This window comes from Schistocerca serialis, chromosome 1 (assembly GCF_023864345.2).
Source record: "Schistocerca serialis cubense isolate TAMUIC-IGC-003099 chromosome 1, iqSchSeri2.2, whole genome shotgun sequence".
Lineage (NCBI taxonomy): Eukaryota > Metazoa > Arthropoda > Insecta > Orthoptera > Acrididae > Schistocerca > Schistocerca serialis.
Window position 1 is genome coordinate 1,123,750,602 of NC_064638.1, and position 18,238 is coordinate 1,123,768,839.

At 37.6% G+C, this 18,238-nt stretch overlaps 1 protein-coding gene across 1 annotated transcript in view; it reads right to left on the minus strand.

Moving 5' to 3' along the window:
• LOC126455806 (protein NPAT-like) overlaps window positions 1-18,238 on the minus strand; it is a 122,936-nt gene that overhangs the window by 68,491 nt on the left and 36,207 nt on the right. The window contains exons 5-6 of the mRNA XM_050091570.1: window positions 17,855-18,026; window positions 14,435-14,528 (exon numbers count right to left, since the gene is read on the minus strand). Of these exons, the coding sequence (XP_049947527.1) occupies window positions 14,435-14,528; window positions 17,855-18,026 (266 nt within the window). The remainder of the gene's footprint in view (window positions 1-14,434; window positions 14,529-17,854; window positions 18,027-18,238) is intronic.

Genomic DNA, 18,238 nt, shown 5'->3' on the forward strand with positions numbered 1-18,238 from the left:
AAATACAGACATTAGCCCATTCTTGCATAGACCACCAAATAACCCACAAGACTAAACAATAATAACAACTATCAACACAATCATACACAACAAAATAAATGAAAATACAACTATGGAAGAGTTACAACTACTGGTTTATATAGGAGCACTCACTACACTAAATATACACACTAGGCAGAGATCAGAACAAACCAACACACAGAAGAAACCCACAAAACCAGCATGGCAACACAGGCTACAGATCAGAATAGAAAAACTGAGAAAAGACATCGGACAGCTAACACAATTTATGAGAAATGAAATATCAGACAAAAAACGAAAAAGGTTAGGTAAAAACTCACAACAAGAAGCGATAGAGCAATTAGATGAAAAGAAGCAGAAATTACAAGCATTGGCCAAACGACATAGAAGATACAAAAAGGGTGAAAATAGAAGGAAACAAAACCAAACATTCAACACAAAGCAAAAGAAATTTTACCAGACAATAGGTAACACACACATTAAAATAGACAATCCACCAAACTTAACAGACATGGAACACTTCTGGAGCAACATATGGTCAAACCCGGTACAACATAACAGGCATGCACGGTGGATACAAGCAGAAACAGACACATACAAGATGATACCACAAATGCCTGAAGTGATAATTTTGCAACATGAAGTGACCCAAGCAATTAATTCTACGCACAATTGGAAAGCCCCTGGAAAAGATAAAATAGCAAATTTCTGGCTAAAGAAGTTCACCTCAACACATTCACATCTAACTAAATTATTTAACAGTTACATTGCAGACCCATACACATTCCCTGATACACTTACACATGGAATAACTTATCTGAAACCTAAAGATCAAGCAGACACAGCAAACCCAGCTAAATATTGCCCCATAACATGCCTACCAACAATATACAAAATATTAACTTCAGTCATTACACAGAAATTAATGACACATGCAACACAGAAAAAAATTATAAATGAAGAACAAAAAGGCTGTTGCAAAGGAGCAGGAGGATGTAAAGAGCAACTGATAATAGATGGAGAGGTGACATATCAAGCTAAAACTAAACAAAGGTCGCTACACTACGCATACATTGATTACCGAAAAGCTTTTGATAGTGTACCCCACTCATGGTTACTACAAATATTGGAAATATACAAAGTAGACCCTAAATTGATACAGTTCCTAAAATTAGTAATGAAAAATTGGAAAACCACACTTAATATCCAAACAAATTCAAATAATATCACATTACAGCCAATACAGATTAAGCGTGGAATATACCAAGGAGACTCATTAAGTCCTTTCTGGTTCTGCCTTGCTCTGAACCCACCATCCAACATGCTAAATAATACAAATTATGGATACAATATTACTGGAACATACCAACACAAAATTACACATTTGCTATACATGGATGATCTAAAACTACTGGCAGCAACCAATCAACAACTCAACCAATTACTAAAGATAACAGAAGTATTCAAGCAATGATAATAAATATGGCTTTTGGAACAGACAAGTGTAAGAAAAATAGCATAGTCTGGGAAAACACACTAAACAAGAAGATTACATATTGGATAACCACAGCGACTGCATAGAAACGATGGCAAAAACAGATGCCTATAAATATCTAGGATACAGACAAAAAATAGAAATAGATAATACAAATATTAAAGAAGAACTAAAAGAAAAATATAGACAAAGACTAACAAAAATACTGAAAACAGAATTGACAGCAAGAAACAAAAGCTATGAATACCTATGCTATACCAATATTGACCTACTCATTTGGAGTAGTGAAATGGAGTAACACAGACCTAGAAGCACTCAATACACTTACACGATCACAATGCCACAAATATAGAATACATCATATACATTCAGCAACAGAAAGATTCACATTAAGCAGAAAGGAAGGAGGAAGGGGATTTATTGACATAAAAAACCTACATTATGGACAGGTAGACAATTTAAGAAAATTCTTTCTAGAACGAGCAGAAACTAGCAAAATACACAAAGCAATCACTCATATAAATACATCTGCTACACCACTGCAATTTCATAACCACTTCTACAACCCTTTAGATCACATAACATCAACAGATACGAAGAAAGTAAATTGAAAAAAGAAAACACTACATGGCAAGCACCCGTATCATCTAACACAGCCACACATCGATCAAGACGCATCCAACACATGGCTAAGAAAAGGCAATATAAACAGTGAGACAGAAGGATTCATGATTGCAATACAGGATCTAACAATAAACACCAGATATTACAGCAAGCATATTATTAAAGATCCCAATACCACAACAGATAAATGCAAACAACAAATAGAAACAGTAGATCACATGACAAGCGGATGTACAATACTAGCAAATACAGAATACCCCAGAAGACATGACAATGTAGCAAAAACAATACATCAACAACTTGCCATACAACATAAACTAATAAAACAACATGCCCCCACATACAAGTATGCACCACAAAATGTACTGGAGAATGATGAATACAAATTATACTGGAACAGAACCATTATAACAGATAAAACAACATCACATAACAAACCTAACATCATACTAACCAATAAAAAGAAGAAATTAACACAACTAATCAAAATATCCATACCCAATACAACAAATATACAGAAGAAAACAGGAGAAAAAATTGAAAAATACATCCAACTGGCTGAGGAAGTCAAAGACATGTGGCATCAGGATAAAGTTGACATCATACCAATTATACTATCAACTACAGGAGTCATACCACGCAATATCCACCAGTACATCAACACAATACAGCTACACCCAAACTTATATATACAACTACAGAAATCTGTAATTATTGATACATAGTCAATTACCCGAAAGTTCCTAAATGCAATGTAACATATACCATACAGTTAAAAGAAAGTCACGCTTGATCAAGGTCCGCATCACTTTCCATCTTTAACCAGACATAATGTCTGGGACAGGAAAGAATAATAATAATAATAATAATAATAATAATAATAATAATAAACCCAGGGACAGAACTTTTTTAATTTTTCATAATGTGTGCCAACCATTACACGAACACCCAACTGTGCTGTAAAGAGAGCAAATCAAGCAGCTAAGCCACACACTGTCACAGTCACTTGGAGAAACATGACGAAAAGGCAAAGAAAAACTAGATCACTCTGCAAGTTGAATTCACGGCCTCCAACTAGTAACCAATGCTTTTATCCGAGGCTTTGAAACACAGTTGTCAGAGTACTCTTATGCCATTTCAGCTTAAGATATTCTATTCATAATAGCATTATAATTCTCCTATAATTCTCTCTATATATTCATTTGCTCGCTTGGTACAAATGGTAATAATACATATTCCTTTGTTGTGCATTTACTATCACTTTATCTATAAGTGTATAAAACATTGTGTTTAACCCCATTACCTGCTATTTCAACCACCCCAGAACTCAAGTCCTCAATGTTCAATTTTCCAACATCTCAAGAAGTAGATCATTCCATGACAAGTACTGATGTAAGATAGTTACTCGGTAATGCAAATGTTTAATAATGTGGTTTCGGATATACAAGCGAGTTGTTGATTCCAGGCAGCAAGTACAATTAACACCTTGCAGCAGATGAAGGTGACTGGGCCAGTCATAAAAATATTGTGCATAACAATTCAGTTGTACAGCCAAAAGTACAGCATTAATCAACCATGTTGAAAACATCTATGAGATCAATGCAAATGGTATTCAAGAGACTCCCAACTGAAGTACAAAATTGTCTGGAAAGTTCCGTCAGGAAGCGTGACTGGGCACTGCCATAAATCAAGAAATTCCAGTTTAATACTCATCATCAGTCAGGGGTCAGCACTCTCATTAATAAACTGATTGTAACTCACATGTGGCATTTTTCCAGGTATTTGAACTCATTCTTCCAAAAGTACAAGTAACAATATGATGAATGTAGGACACTCTCACATGAAGAATTTGCACATACCACTCTGCAGACACAAGCTGATCCATGCATAGAGATAATTAAGGCAATAAATCCTTTATTTATGACACACACCTTGTAAGGCTCCTAACCTGACAAGTGATAGTTATTTACTTTTTTGTGCTTTATGTAAGCTTATTCACTCACTCATTTATTCATTCTCTCTGTTAAGTATGCATTATAATAAAACAAAGATAGTACGTGAACACTGTTTTACTGGTAGAATACCCAGACATGTACCACAGTCCTAACAGCTTTCAGCATTAGATGTGCCACAAAATATTATTTTAAGACTTTGGTAGCAGTTTAGGAGAAAGAAAATGCTGACTGTACAACAGAAAATGGTCAACTGACAATACAAACAATATCTTTCCTTCACTGCTTAGTAGAAACTGAATATACCTTCAACACAATTATCTGCAGTGTTGCTCATGGCAGAGCAAAGATGCATCACTATTATAGCGTCCATAACATTGAGATTGAAACACAAATATAACGAGGCATTTACTACCCACAAATGAATCACGCTTCAGTTTGTAGAATGCGTTTTAACATACATTCTTCAGGAGGTGAACTGGTAGCAAGTACAATCATGCGAACACTGTGGGGAGAGACCAATTTAGTCTTTTCAAATGTGTTTGAGAAAGTGGTCTATAATACAAATATCAACAAAACTTTTGCATCATCCCGATATGCCATATAGCTGTGTTGCCACTGTGACTGTTCCTGTACCAATCAACCACACTTAAATGGATTGCAGCGTTTCAGTTGAAAGTAAAGCACCAGTACGGATGCATCAGGCACATCTGTGGTACAATAGAGGGCAAGCATGATCAATGATTGCGTCCGCATCATCACATTACAAGCAGAACATTTGTAACCATGGAAGATGCTCGACGTATGCACCAAAGTGAAAGTGATGTGGTGCAGACACGGAATTAGTTTCAATTGACAGGCAGTATTGAGGACATACACCACACAGGCTGTCCAATCTCAACTGACAGGCAGCGTTAAGGACATACACCACACAGGCTGTCCAATCTCGACAGGCGCAAAGGATGATCGATATCTACAACTTTTGAGTCAAAGGGAACTGTGGGTCAACTGCTCCAGAATTGAATTTGGCACTCAAAGACATGAAACTGTCAGAAGATGACTGCAACATGAGAATCTCCATTCCCAATGACCATGACAACCAAAATGTACGCCACATCATCATGGACTCTGTTACAGGTGGGCAAAAAATCATGCAGAATGGGTGCCCCATGATTGGCATTACATGTCATTTCTGGACAAAATTTGGGTCTGTGTGTAGCCTGATTATTGCACACAATGTATCTGAAGACAACCTGCTAGTATTGAACATCTCCAGCACTGTCACCCACACATGCAACAAGGTGGTGGTGCAGTGACATTCTGGGGTGGCACTACAAGGAGCCACGTAAACAGAGACGAGATTCTGCAACCACTAGTGGGAGCATATCACTAACATTTTACAAAACTCTGCAACCAATAATGGGAGCTTGTCACTAACATCTTGATGGATGTCAACTTGAGTACTTATTGTGTTGTTTCTGTGAACAGGTTCCTTCAGCAAGCTAGGGTCACCAAAATGGAGTGGCCTGCCTGCTCCCCAACACCAACCCAATGGAACATATGTGAGATCAATTAAAGTTGGCTGCTTCTGAACTTCAATAATGCCTGTATACTCTGTGCAACTTATGCAAAGTTGCCATTGAAGAGTGGAACAATGTGGATCAGAGCTGGCTTGATGATCTCATTAATGGTATGTCACGATGAATTCAAGCCTGCATCCAAGCAAGGGGACATTGCACCACTTACTGATGATGTTCAGAGTGATGTGGAAAACTGCCCATGGGAAACAGATGATTTTGTTGTTACACTAACAGGGTGTATACGGGGACAAGGAAAAAAAATCCCGGATTATTCCCAGATACCTCCTTTAAAAAACATGCTTTTTCCCAGGTGAAAATACACTTTTTTTGTGCTAAGTGACAGTAGGTTTTCCTTAGATTTTCCCTCGGAACTGTAAAACTTATCAACCTTTGAATGGTTAACGTTTTATACACTATAATAGAACTTTCAAAAAAATAAAGACGGGGGAGAGAAGTTTTGGAAAGACTTTCAATGGAAAAAAAAGAGAAGTTTTGGAAAGACCTTTGATTTGCAGCAACATATACACTACATATTTTCGTATTACAAAAGTATAAATTCAAATTGCACCAAACACAGCGCATTAGTTTCCGGAGCGTTGAAACCGAGCTTGTGATGTCCTTTTGTAAGCCAATCATATCTCATGCCACGTCATCCGATGACAGCATGTATTCAGAGCGTAGGACACGTGTCATTTTCAGCCTATAGCAAGATCACTGGTTATGTAGCGCGAACACACAAAGAGGAAAAGTTATCAGTTTACATTAATATACATAGTATAGCTACAAGAAAAGCTAAGCTTTCACATATAATATTGGTTTCTAAGATTAACAAGCTACAACAGAAGCTAAGCTTTCACAAGCAATAAGGATCTTTTTTGCATGTTTTATACTTTAAGATACATCACACAAATGTGCCAGTAAATTTAAAATTATGACATAAATGTCTGGGCTCGAAATTCTTGTAAGTGGCTGGTCCTCAAAGTGTTCTGTTTTAAATGCTCTGTGATTTAGAAATTCATTCCACTTTCTCACACGTAACATAATTCATCTTGCGTAAAAAGAAATTTAATTTGAAAGTAACGCTTTTCAAACCACCTTTCGCAATACTATCCGGAGACTGTTAGAAATAGGTTCTATTTACCAGTTGCCAGAGAGCGCCAGAAAAGAGGCATTATTGCGCAAACGTAGCTGCAATGGTGTAGGAAGCCCGCTCGTTCATATGTATAAAGCACTAAGAGAGCTTACGTTACACCATAAAAGAAACAGGGAATCAGAGGATACTCCCAAGAGCATCAGAATTTCGTAACCATACTAAAATGTCTAATTCAGCTTGAAGTGCACATTGTTTTTTTCCAGATTCACAATGAAGTAGGTCCCATCTGATATTAAGCTTTTCAGGGTGGTTTTTGGGAAGTAAATTTTCTTGGAGTAACAGTACTCTACAATCTCATGTTTGGTTCTTTATTATGGCATAATGCCATACATGGCAGAAGATGATAATGTGCACTTGAAATTCAGCAAACAGTTGGAACTAGCCAATACTATGGAATGAAACACTTCGTTTCAAATAAAATGATTGCCTCAGCAGAAAGATTAATAAAGCCAAATTTCTTTAGCAAACTTGCAAACATAGCATCATTGTTCTGCAAGACAATTAACGCTTGACTGCTAATAACTTGGAAATAAAATAAAATCAGAAAACTGAAACAATAATATATTTTTGCCCTCTGTAATTATGTGAATGTATTTTATTTCACTTGATAGCTCCCAGAAACAGAAATCCGTTTTGTTTTCATTTGACTTGGGAGCTTTAAACGACGAGAAGCAGCAAAATCACTTAACGCAAACAAGGGTCATGTGGAGACTAACGCCTCCCCACTACAACTCTAAGCATGCGCGAATCTGGCGGCTAGGGTGCGAGCAAGAAAAAGTTTTCTCGTTTGCATCTGGCTGCTTGCTGCTACTGCCAATACAGCTAACAGCCACACTTCAAGTAGCGGAAAATGGGAGCAGGTACTGCTCATATGCGAGTCAACTGCGCATTCGCATCAGCCTGCTGGCAAGTGGTCAAACGAACCTAATGTGAACAGTTGTGATGTAATGCTCATAGCAAGCAGTTTATTGTTACGAAGAATTACATAGTCTTCTCCCTTTGGCCTTTGACATATTTTGCTATTTGCAGATGCTTGTGTATGCTCGGTGTTTTGTTGTTGTAAACTGCGCATTTCCTTTGCCACTAACGTTTTAGTTTTTTCCCTCTCGTTTATACTTTATTCTGCAGTATCATTCTCCAGTAGCAGGATACAATAATATTCTTTGCTAGAGAATCAATTCTTACCCGTCAAAATTACAAAAATTTAACTGAATGCTTGATTGTTATTGTAGTTTTCAGTCCAGAGACTGGTTTGATGCAGCTCTCCATGCTACACTATCCTGTGCAAGCTTCTTCATCTCCCACTACCTACTGCAACCTACATCCTTCTGAATCTGTTTAGTGTATTCATCTCTTGGTCTCCCTCCACGATTTTTACCCTCCACGCTGCCCTCCTATACTAAATTAGTGATCCCTTGATGCCTCAGAACATGCCCTACCAACCGATCCCTTCTTCTAGTCAAGTTGTGCCACAAATTTCTGTTCTCTCCAATTCTATTCAATACCTCCTCATTAGTTATGTGATCTACCCATCTATCTTGGGCATTCTTCTGTAGCACCACATTTCAAAGCTTCTATTCTCTTCTTGTCTAAACTATTTATTGCCCATGTTTCACTTCCATACATGGCTACACTCCATACAAATACTTTCAGAAACGACTTCCTGACAATTAAATCTACACTCAATGTTAACAAATTTCTCATCTTAAGAAATGCTTTCCTTGCCATTGCCAGTCTACATTTTATATCCTCTCTACTTCGACCATCATCAGTTATTTTGCTCCCCAAATAGCAATACTCATTTACTACTTTAAACATCTCATTTCCTAATCTAATTCCTGCAGCATCACCCGATTTAATTCGACTGCATTCCATTATTCTCGTTTTGCTTTTGTTGATGTTCATCTTATATCCTCCTTTCAAGACACTGTCCATTCCGTTCAACTGCTCTTCCAAGTCCTTTGCCGTCTCTGACAGAATTACAATGTCATCGGTGAACCTCGAAGTTTTTATTTCTTCTCCATGGATTTTAATTCCTACTCCAAATTTTTCTTTTGTTTCTTTTACTGCTTGCTCAATATACAGATTGAATAAAATTGGGGAGAGGCTACAACCCTGTCTCACTCCCTTCCCAACCACTGCTTCCCTTTCATGTCCCTCGACTCTTATAACTGCCATTAGGTTACTGTACAAATTGTAAATAGCCTTTCGCTCCCTGTATTTTATCCCTGCCACTTTCAGAATTTGAAAGAGAGTATTCCAGTCAACATTGTCAAAAGCTTTCTCTAAGTCTATAAATGCTAGAAACCTAGGTTTGCCTTTCCTTAATCTATTTTCTAAGATAAGTCATAGGGTCAGTATTGCCTCACATGTTCCAACATTTCTATGGAATCCAAACTGATCTTCCCTGAGGTCAGCTTCTACCAGTTTTTCCATACGTCTGTAAAGAATTTGTGTTAGTATTTTGCACCAGTGACTTATTAAACTGATAGTTCGGTATTTTTCACATCTGTCAACACCTGCTTTCTTTGGGATTGGAATTATTATATTCTTCTTGAAATCTGAGGATATTTCGCCTGTCTCATACATCTTGCTCACCAGATGGTAGAGTTTTGTCAGGACTGGCTCTCCCAAGGCTGTCAGTAGTTCTAATGGAATGTTGTCTACTCCCAGGGCTTTGTTTCGACTTAGGTCTTTCAGTGCTCTGTCAAACTCTTCACGCAGTTTCATATTTCCCATTTCATCTTCATCTACATTCTTTTTCCATTTCTATAACATTGTCCTTAAGAACTTCGCCCTTTTATAGACCCTCTATATACTCCTTCCACCTTTCTGCTTTCCCTTCTTTGCTTAGAACTAGGTTTCCATCTGAGCCCTTGATATTCATGCAAGTGGTTCTCTTTTCTCCAAAGGTCTCTCTAATTTTCCTGTAGGCAGTATATATCTTACCCATAGTGAGATAAACCTCTACATCCTGACATTTGTCCTCTGGCCATCCCTGCTTAGCCATTTTGCACTTCCTGTCGATCTCATTTTTGAGATGTTTGTATTCCTTTTTGCCTGCTTCATTTACTGCATTTTTATATTTTCTCCTTTCATCAATTAAATTCAATATCTCTTCTGTTACCCAAGGATTTCTACCAGCCCTCTTCTTTTTACCTACTTGATCTTCTGCTACCTTCACTACTTCATCCCTCAAAGCTACCCATTCTTCTTCTACCGTATTTCTTTCCCCCATTCTTGTCAATCGTTCCCTAATGCTCTCCCTGAGGCTCTCTACAGCCTCTGGTTCTTTCAGTTTATCCAGGTCCCATCTCCTCAAATTCCTACCTTTTTGCAGTTTTTCAGTTTTAATCTACAATTCATAACCAATAGATTGTGGTCAAACATCTGTCCCTGGAAAAGTCTTACAATTTAAAACCTGGTTCCTGAATCTCTGTCTTACCATTATACAATCTATCTGAAACCTGGCAGTATCTCCAGGATTCTTCCATGTATACAACATTCTTTTATGATTCTTGCACCAAATGTTAGCTATGATTAAGTTATGCTCTGTGCAAAATTCTACCAGGCGGCTTCCTCTTTCATTCCTTCCCCCCCAATCCATATTCACCTAATGCGTTTCCTTCTCTCCCTTTTCCTACTATCGAATTCCAGTCACCCATGACTATTAAATTTTCGTCTCCCTTTACTATCTGAATAATTTCTTTTATCTCATTATACATTTCATCAATATCTTCAACATCTGCGGAGCTAGTTGGCACATAAACTTGTACTACTGTGGTAGGAGTGTGCTTCATATCTATCTTGGCCACAATAATGCGTTCACTATGCTGTTTGTAGTAGCTTACCTGCATTCCTATTCTCCTATTCATTATTAAACCAACTCCTGTATTACCTCTATTTGATTTTGTATTTATAACCCTGTATCCACCTGACCACAAGTCTTGTTCCTCCTGCCACCGAACTTCACTACGTCCCACTATATCTAACTTTAACCTGTCCATTTGCCTTTTTAAATTTTCTAACCTACCTGCCCGATTAAGGGATTTGATATTCCATGCTCCGTTCCATAGAACGCCAGTTTTCTTTCTCCTGATAACAGCGTCCTCCTGAGTAGTCCCCGCCCGGACATCCGAATGGGGGACTATTTCACCTCTGGAATATTTTACCCATGAGGACGCCATCATCATTTAACCACACAGTAAAGCTGCATGTCCTCGGGAAAAATTACGGCTGTAGTTTGCCCTTGCTTTCAGCCATTTGCAGTACCAGCACAGCAAGGCGTTTTGGTTAGTGTTACAAGGCTAGATCAGTCAATCAACCAGTTGTTGTTGTTGTGGTCTTCGGTCCTGAGACTGGTTTGATGCAGCTCTCCATGCTACTCTATCCTGTGCAAGCTTTTTCATCTCCCAGTACCTACTGCAACCTACATCCTTCTGAATCTGCTTAGTGTATTCATCTCTTGGTCTCCCTCTACAATTTTTACCCTCCACGCTGCCCTCCAATACTAAATTGGTGATCCCTTGATGCCTCAGAACATGTCCTACCAACCGATCCCTTCAACCAGACTGTTACTGTTACTGAAAAGGCTGCTGCCCCTCTTCAGGAACCACACATACGTCTGGCCTCTCAACAGATCCCCCTCTGTTGTGGTTGCACATACGGTACAGCTATCTGTATCGCTGAGGCACGCAAGCCTCCCCACCAGTGGCAAGGTACATCGTTCAAGGGGGGGCTGAAGGCTACAACAACGAAAATTCCCGGGTTTTTCCTGGTTTTCTCCCGGATGAAAAAATTCCCGTTTTTTTTTTTTTCCAGATTTCCCGGTTGTTCCCGGTCGTATATAACCTGACTAATGTTTCTATTTTTGATTTGGTGATCTGCACACACTGTAAATGAACATATATGCTTGCCACAAGCCAATTTTTGTTTTCTGTGCCATGAATTTCGAAACAAAGGGATGGTGCAAAACTTTTGTTGATTTCTGCAGAATGTTGACTGACTGAACAGAGCAGAGCTTGTTAAATGCCTCGCCATTTTGTCTTCCAAAATGGTTCTCCATGACAGAAGCAACATAGGAAGCCACAAACAAAATCCTGGCGCAATTAAACAAGAAAAATTATCCTGTTGGCATATTTTGTCACCTTGGCAAAGACCTTGATTGTGTAGATGACAAAGTTTTAGGGGTACTACTCAGCAAACTAAAAAGTTATGACATTGATACACCGATATCAGTGCACAGGAAGAGAGTTAATGGCTTCAGTGTAGAAACTCCTGGGTTGCTGAGGGATCCAGTTTACCAGTATCATCCTCCACCTCCTCCTCCTTTCTTTCTTTCTTACTTATTTGCTTTCTTTCTTTCTTTCTTTCTTTCTTTCTTTCTTTCAGGGGAGCCAGGATGCCTCCATCCCACGTTCATCCGTTTGGCGGCAGGGTCAAAATGGTGACACCACGTTTCATTACATCTCACAATGTGAGCAATGAAATCCAACACATGGGTCAGGTAAACACTCATTCTCATAGTCTGAAAGATACTTGGGCACCCACTTTGCACGAACTTTGCCATAATGAAGCTTCTTGTGTTCATGTGATGCACAGTTCCTTTGCTTATCAGAAGTACAACAGTGGTGTCACATGTGGCGATCTGGCGATTCGTTCGTATGAGCTCCTCCACAGCTGAAATCACAGCAATAGTGGTGACAAAGTGTGCCACCCAAGAGTGTGGAAACAATTCTCCAGAAATGAGGAATTTGCTGTGAAGCTATTAACTCTGCTTGTGCAATTGGGAATACCACCCTACCCTCTCTCAACAAACACATTCACCCACTGGGATTACATACAACCCTTATACACAAAGGTCTCCTTTCCAATTGGGCTTACCATATACACAACTGTACACCTTGCTCCAACCTTTTTCAGAATACTGGAATTCTTACTTACTTACCAATGCATTTACTACTTAACAGTTTTTGCTTTTAATAATAAAACTCGATTTCAGCAGACTGTGATCTACATAATTAAAATGCAAAACACAAAAATAATTTTCATGTAGACTTTGCCTCCTGGTTAAGGGCTCAGAAAAGAGTCTGGAGAAAGTTATCTCAAATTTTCCATTTAACATGAAGAGAGATTGGGAATCCCAATCAGTTCAAAAAATAAAAAATAAAATAAAATAAAAAGAAAAGCCTCCTACTGAGTCACTCTTTCTACGCATTATCTAAATATAGATATAGGCAACTATTTTCTTTGAATAGTAAATATTACGCTTTCAATATGAGATATACAGCAGTTACTTACTATTCAGTGTAACTGAAGAAGCATTAGCTCTTTTTTTTCCAAAACAGCAGCTCTCTAATAAACTTGGGTTTAAATTTAACTTGAATAAGCATGAACATCATTAAGAATTACAGTTTGAAGAATGCTCGTATTTCTCGTATTTCTGGCATTCGTTTCCACCTACAAGTGTCCCTGATGACAGCCACCAGGGATCACCTGAAGACACAACAAGTCTCAAGTCTGTTCACTGAAATGCTGTGGAATATTTACCATATAACCCGGGCGAACACCAGAGAATTCACAACATGACCCGGTCAGACACCCAAGAATTGTACAAGTACACCGGAAAATTCTACAAGTTATAAATATGCTGGGAAGATGTCAACTCACAAGAACTACAATAATAGTTTACTATTAATACAATATACAGATTATGTTTCTCTGATTTTCTTGCCTTTTGTAAACATATATAATGACTCTTTTGAAGGTTTTCCTTCCTGAAGGGTTGCATATAACACACTGAATGAGTAAAAAAAATGAACAAAGGTGGAGGCCTATCGCAGGGGGATGATATGCTGATGGGTGCTCATAGACAGCTTTACATCTTTATTGGTGGTTAAGGGAATATGTTTAAAATTCAAAGTTACAGAAATGTGGTCCTGCAATCAAGTGAGTAACCTTGCAACGAAGTAGTTGGCCCAATCCAAGCATCATCTTCACAGATGATATTTCTTACCCCTTTGGCATATTCTAACGGATGAATTTATTGCAGATGATAATATCCACAAAATATCATCAGCAATAAGGCCAACAGAACATATCCAGAATGGATTCTGGAGGTCCACTGCCTGTAGAACTCTTACACTAACTTTTAAAGAACATTCAGATTACTGCCAAGCATGTATGGCAACCAAATGTAACCATATCCCGTATTAACAATTTTGCTATGGATGAGATTACCCACTTTTTTTAATACATACCTTTTGTTTCAGACTTTTTGACAAATCTTGTAGCTTTACTTCATTCCGACACACTTCCATCGTCATATCATATGTCTTTTTTGGACACTAGTTTAAAAAGACAAGGAATTTAAAAGGGGGGGGGGGGGGGGGAAATTTTTCTGAACCACATTGTGTTTGCACAGCAAATATTTCTCAAAGTGACTACATGCAGTGAAAAGTCAAACATTTCCTACAAAGAACCGCCTTATTGGCCAGGTGGCAACAGAATAATTTCCACAAATCATGAACAATGAAAGCATGCGACCATCACATTACAGTCATGTAAGATTCAAATGTGATCAGATGTAAAACTGCAGAAGTCTACTTACTGCAATATCGACACTTTCGTTTGAATCATTTTCCTCTGAATGTGTCTTCTTCAGCTTACTCAGTGATGTACTTAGCTTTTTCCTAGGTGGTGGTCTGCAAAAATAAGTTTACCCTTACGTCAGCACTCTCTAAATAAAAAATTAAACTACAGAATAAGTGCGCACACACACACACACATACACACATGAAATTTAACTGTAGGTCTTCAACACTGCTTTCTTAACATCAATGGCAAAATGTTCAAAGACTCTTCTCAATTAATTGGATCTCTGCAACCACACGTTAACCAAAAAGTTGCACTATGATATTAGCAACAATTTTACTCCCAAGGAGAGGTCCTCATAAGTAGGATTGATTTTTTGTAATCATCTGTACGATGATGAAGGTTAGGGTCCAATGTATCTCATACTGCAGCCATTTGCCCTGGTGGACCCTTGTTTGTATATAGTCAACAACAAAATTTTGTAATTTTTCATGTTGTTTTAGAGCTTTAAAACTGACAGCAATAGATATAATGGCATTGTAGCATAGTGGTTGCAGACAAGTGTGATGTGCATTGTTTTTATTCAATTATTTGGTTTAAATGTAGTTTTTATAAATTTCTATTCCATTGTTGTATCATTTTAATGGTCACATTTACTTTTCCATTTGCTCTTATGTTTTCTTTCAATCATTCTGCTTTTATTGGGAACCTTTGTGCATGTGATTTTAATTATTTTCATTTACCTATTACAATATTTAAATAGATGAAAATGCCAATTTATCAGTTAAAAAATTAAATACGAAATAATTGTTTATATTGGCTGTGCAATGGCACAAAAAATGTGTTTCTTGTTACATGAAAGATGTAATTTTTTTTATAGTGATCATCATGCAAACATTTCAAACAAATTCTTGTTCACTATGGACAAAAGAATGGAGATATTCTAGCAAAGGACATTCTAGCAAAATGAGGAACAGAAATAATGAATAAAACAACATGGACAAAAATATATGATGATCAAACAGAAGAAATTAAACAGAAATTAGTACAAAAAATCATTAAAATCACTTGCACAAATAATCCAAATTAAAAAAAAGGAAAAAAGTAAGAGTAAGTGTAAAAGTTAATATGATGATAAACATGTGACAGAGGGCTAGAAATATAAAAAATTACATGTAAAATCATTTAACTGAATAAAAGTAATGATCAAATTCATTTCAATGAAGATTTAAAAATTTTGAATCACTTTATGAATTTGGAATCCAGACCATCTGCGTGTCAAGCTCATATGCTAACCACTATGCTACCATACCTCTATATCTATTATTGCCAATTTTAAGGCTCTAGAATCTCAAGTAAAAATTCGCAGGAGAGCTTCTGTAAAGATTGGAAGCTAGGAGACGAGGTACTGGCAGAAGTAAAGCTGTGAGGACAGGGCATGAGTCGTGCTTGGGTAGCTCAGTTGATAGAGCAATTGCCCGCAAAAGGCAAAGGTCCCAAGTTCGAGTCTCGGTCTGGCACACTGTTTTAATCTGCCAGGAAGTTTCAAAATTAAGCATGTTTTTTTTTCAATTACTTGCAAATGAGGGGACACCAAGAAGAATGCATGAAGGGTGTGATACCTGGGATGCTGACCTACATCACTGTACAGATGGTTTCAAAAATTCAGTCCCATTATGGGGATCTCTCCTTGTAAGAGGCGTTCTCACACACTACCAACAACATACCAAAGTATGAACAATATTACCATAAAGTTGGCCAATGCACAACAAAAAGACTTTTACACAACAAAAAGACTATTACACATTATAGCTTTCAGCCAAAGCGTTCTTCAGCAAAAGAACTGGAGTTTCCATTGGTTGATATACAAAGTGTGATCTGACAAAAATTTGTAGATAGTAAGTACATACAGAAACAGTTTCAGAATTCTACTTGCCTCTCACCAATTCCCCATGTGGTTTGATATTAGGAAAAATAGTAACAAAACATTAGGTAACCTAGTAAGCTATCTGTGTAACCAGACGTTTATCAGTGGAATATTTCCTGAATGGTTGAAATATGCTGAAGTTAAGCCGCTCTTTAAGAAGGAAGATAAATAGCATCAAATTTCCATCCAATTTCACTTTTGCCAGCATTCTCAAAAATTTTAGAAAAGGTAATGTACAAACGGCTATATAACCATCTTATCACAAGTAACGTACTGTCAAAGTCGCAGTTCAGATTTCTAAAGGGTTCTGATATTGAGAAGACTATTTACACTTACAGTGAAAATGTACTTAATTCATTAGACAAAAAATTGCACGCAACTGGTATATTTTGTGATCTGTCAAAGGCATTTGACTGTGTAAATCACAATATCCTTACAAGTACATTAGAATGTTATGGTGTAACAGGAAATGCTGCAAAATGGTACAAATCTTGTATCTCTGGCAGGAAACAAAGGGTGTTATTAGGAAAGGGACATGTATTAAGCTATCAGGCATTATCCAACTGGGAACTAATTACATGTGGGGTCCTACAAGGTTCCATCTTAGGGCCCTTACTTTTTCTTGGGTATGTCAATGATCTTTCATGAGTAACATTACCAGATGCCGCATTTGTTTTGTTTGCTGATGATACAAACATTGCAATAAATAGCAAATCAAGTGTAGCCTTACAAAGATGAGCTAATAAAAGGGGGGGGGGGAATGGCAACTTTTCTTTTCGTGATATTATTACACTCCATCCCGGAATGGAATTTCCATTGTTTGATTTCCATCAAGACCTTTTGGTTTTCTTGTTTTAGCGCTTTGTTTTTCTTGAATCTAACTGTGTGAAACACATCTGATTTGTAGTAGGAAAACTGTAATGTTTTTTTTTCCATATGAAGTGTTTATTTTGTATCTCTTTTCTTGTTTCTGTATGTATGGGTTACCAATCTTCTGTGTCAGAGAGAAACAGAAAGGTATAATTGTGAGGTACCTGAACAACAGCCTTCATTAAGTTTGTCCTTTTCCATGCTAAGAATGTCATTTGAGAAGTTTTTGTATTGCTGTTATTTACTGTGCTTCCATAATAAGTACACAGATCAAAAATATTACATGAATAACATTAACACTGCAGCAAACTTTGAGAGTTCAGTTGTCAAATGACTTGTACTTAATTACTCCTCTTGATATTAACAGTGAAAAAGCACACTCTGAACATGTTCAAGCCTCATAAGAGTAAAGGCATGCCTATAGTCAGTTGTAACCTTTTTTACTTCAGACATCACCTATAGTCAGTTGAAACCTTTTTTACTTCAGATATTGCCAGTTCAGAACTAAGTTAAAGGGACATTGAAATAAGGCATAAGGAGTACACAGATGGTTGAAAAGCCTGTAAGAAGTCAAGTACTTCCATCAGTTGGTTCTTTAAACAGAACAAATCTCAATGCTAAATTATCTTATTTACTTACCCCTTCCTCCTTGGCGTAGAGCAACTGGATGGTGAACACCCAGGAGCATCAGCCTGATCATCATTGCTGTCTGCTCGGTCTCTTGAACTGTTCCAACAATTGCCAGCTGGGGACAGGCCAGGTAGGCTATGTAGAGGTGTTGCTTCCACACTGTTGTTGCTGGACCTCCTTACTGAAAGATAACAAAAAGACTATTACGAAAAATGGAAAATCCAGGATGGAAAAATGACAAAATTATGAAAAAATATAAATAAAAAGAGTGATTTTGAGTTTTTTGTCAAAAATATACAAAAAGCGCGCGCACGCACGCAGGCACGCACGCACACACACACACACACACACACACACACACACACACACACACACTAATGAGAGCAACTCATG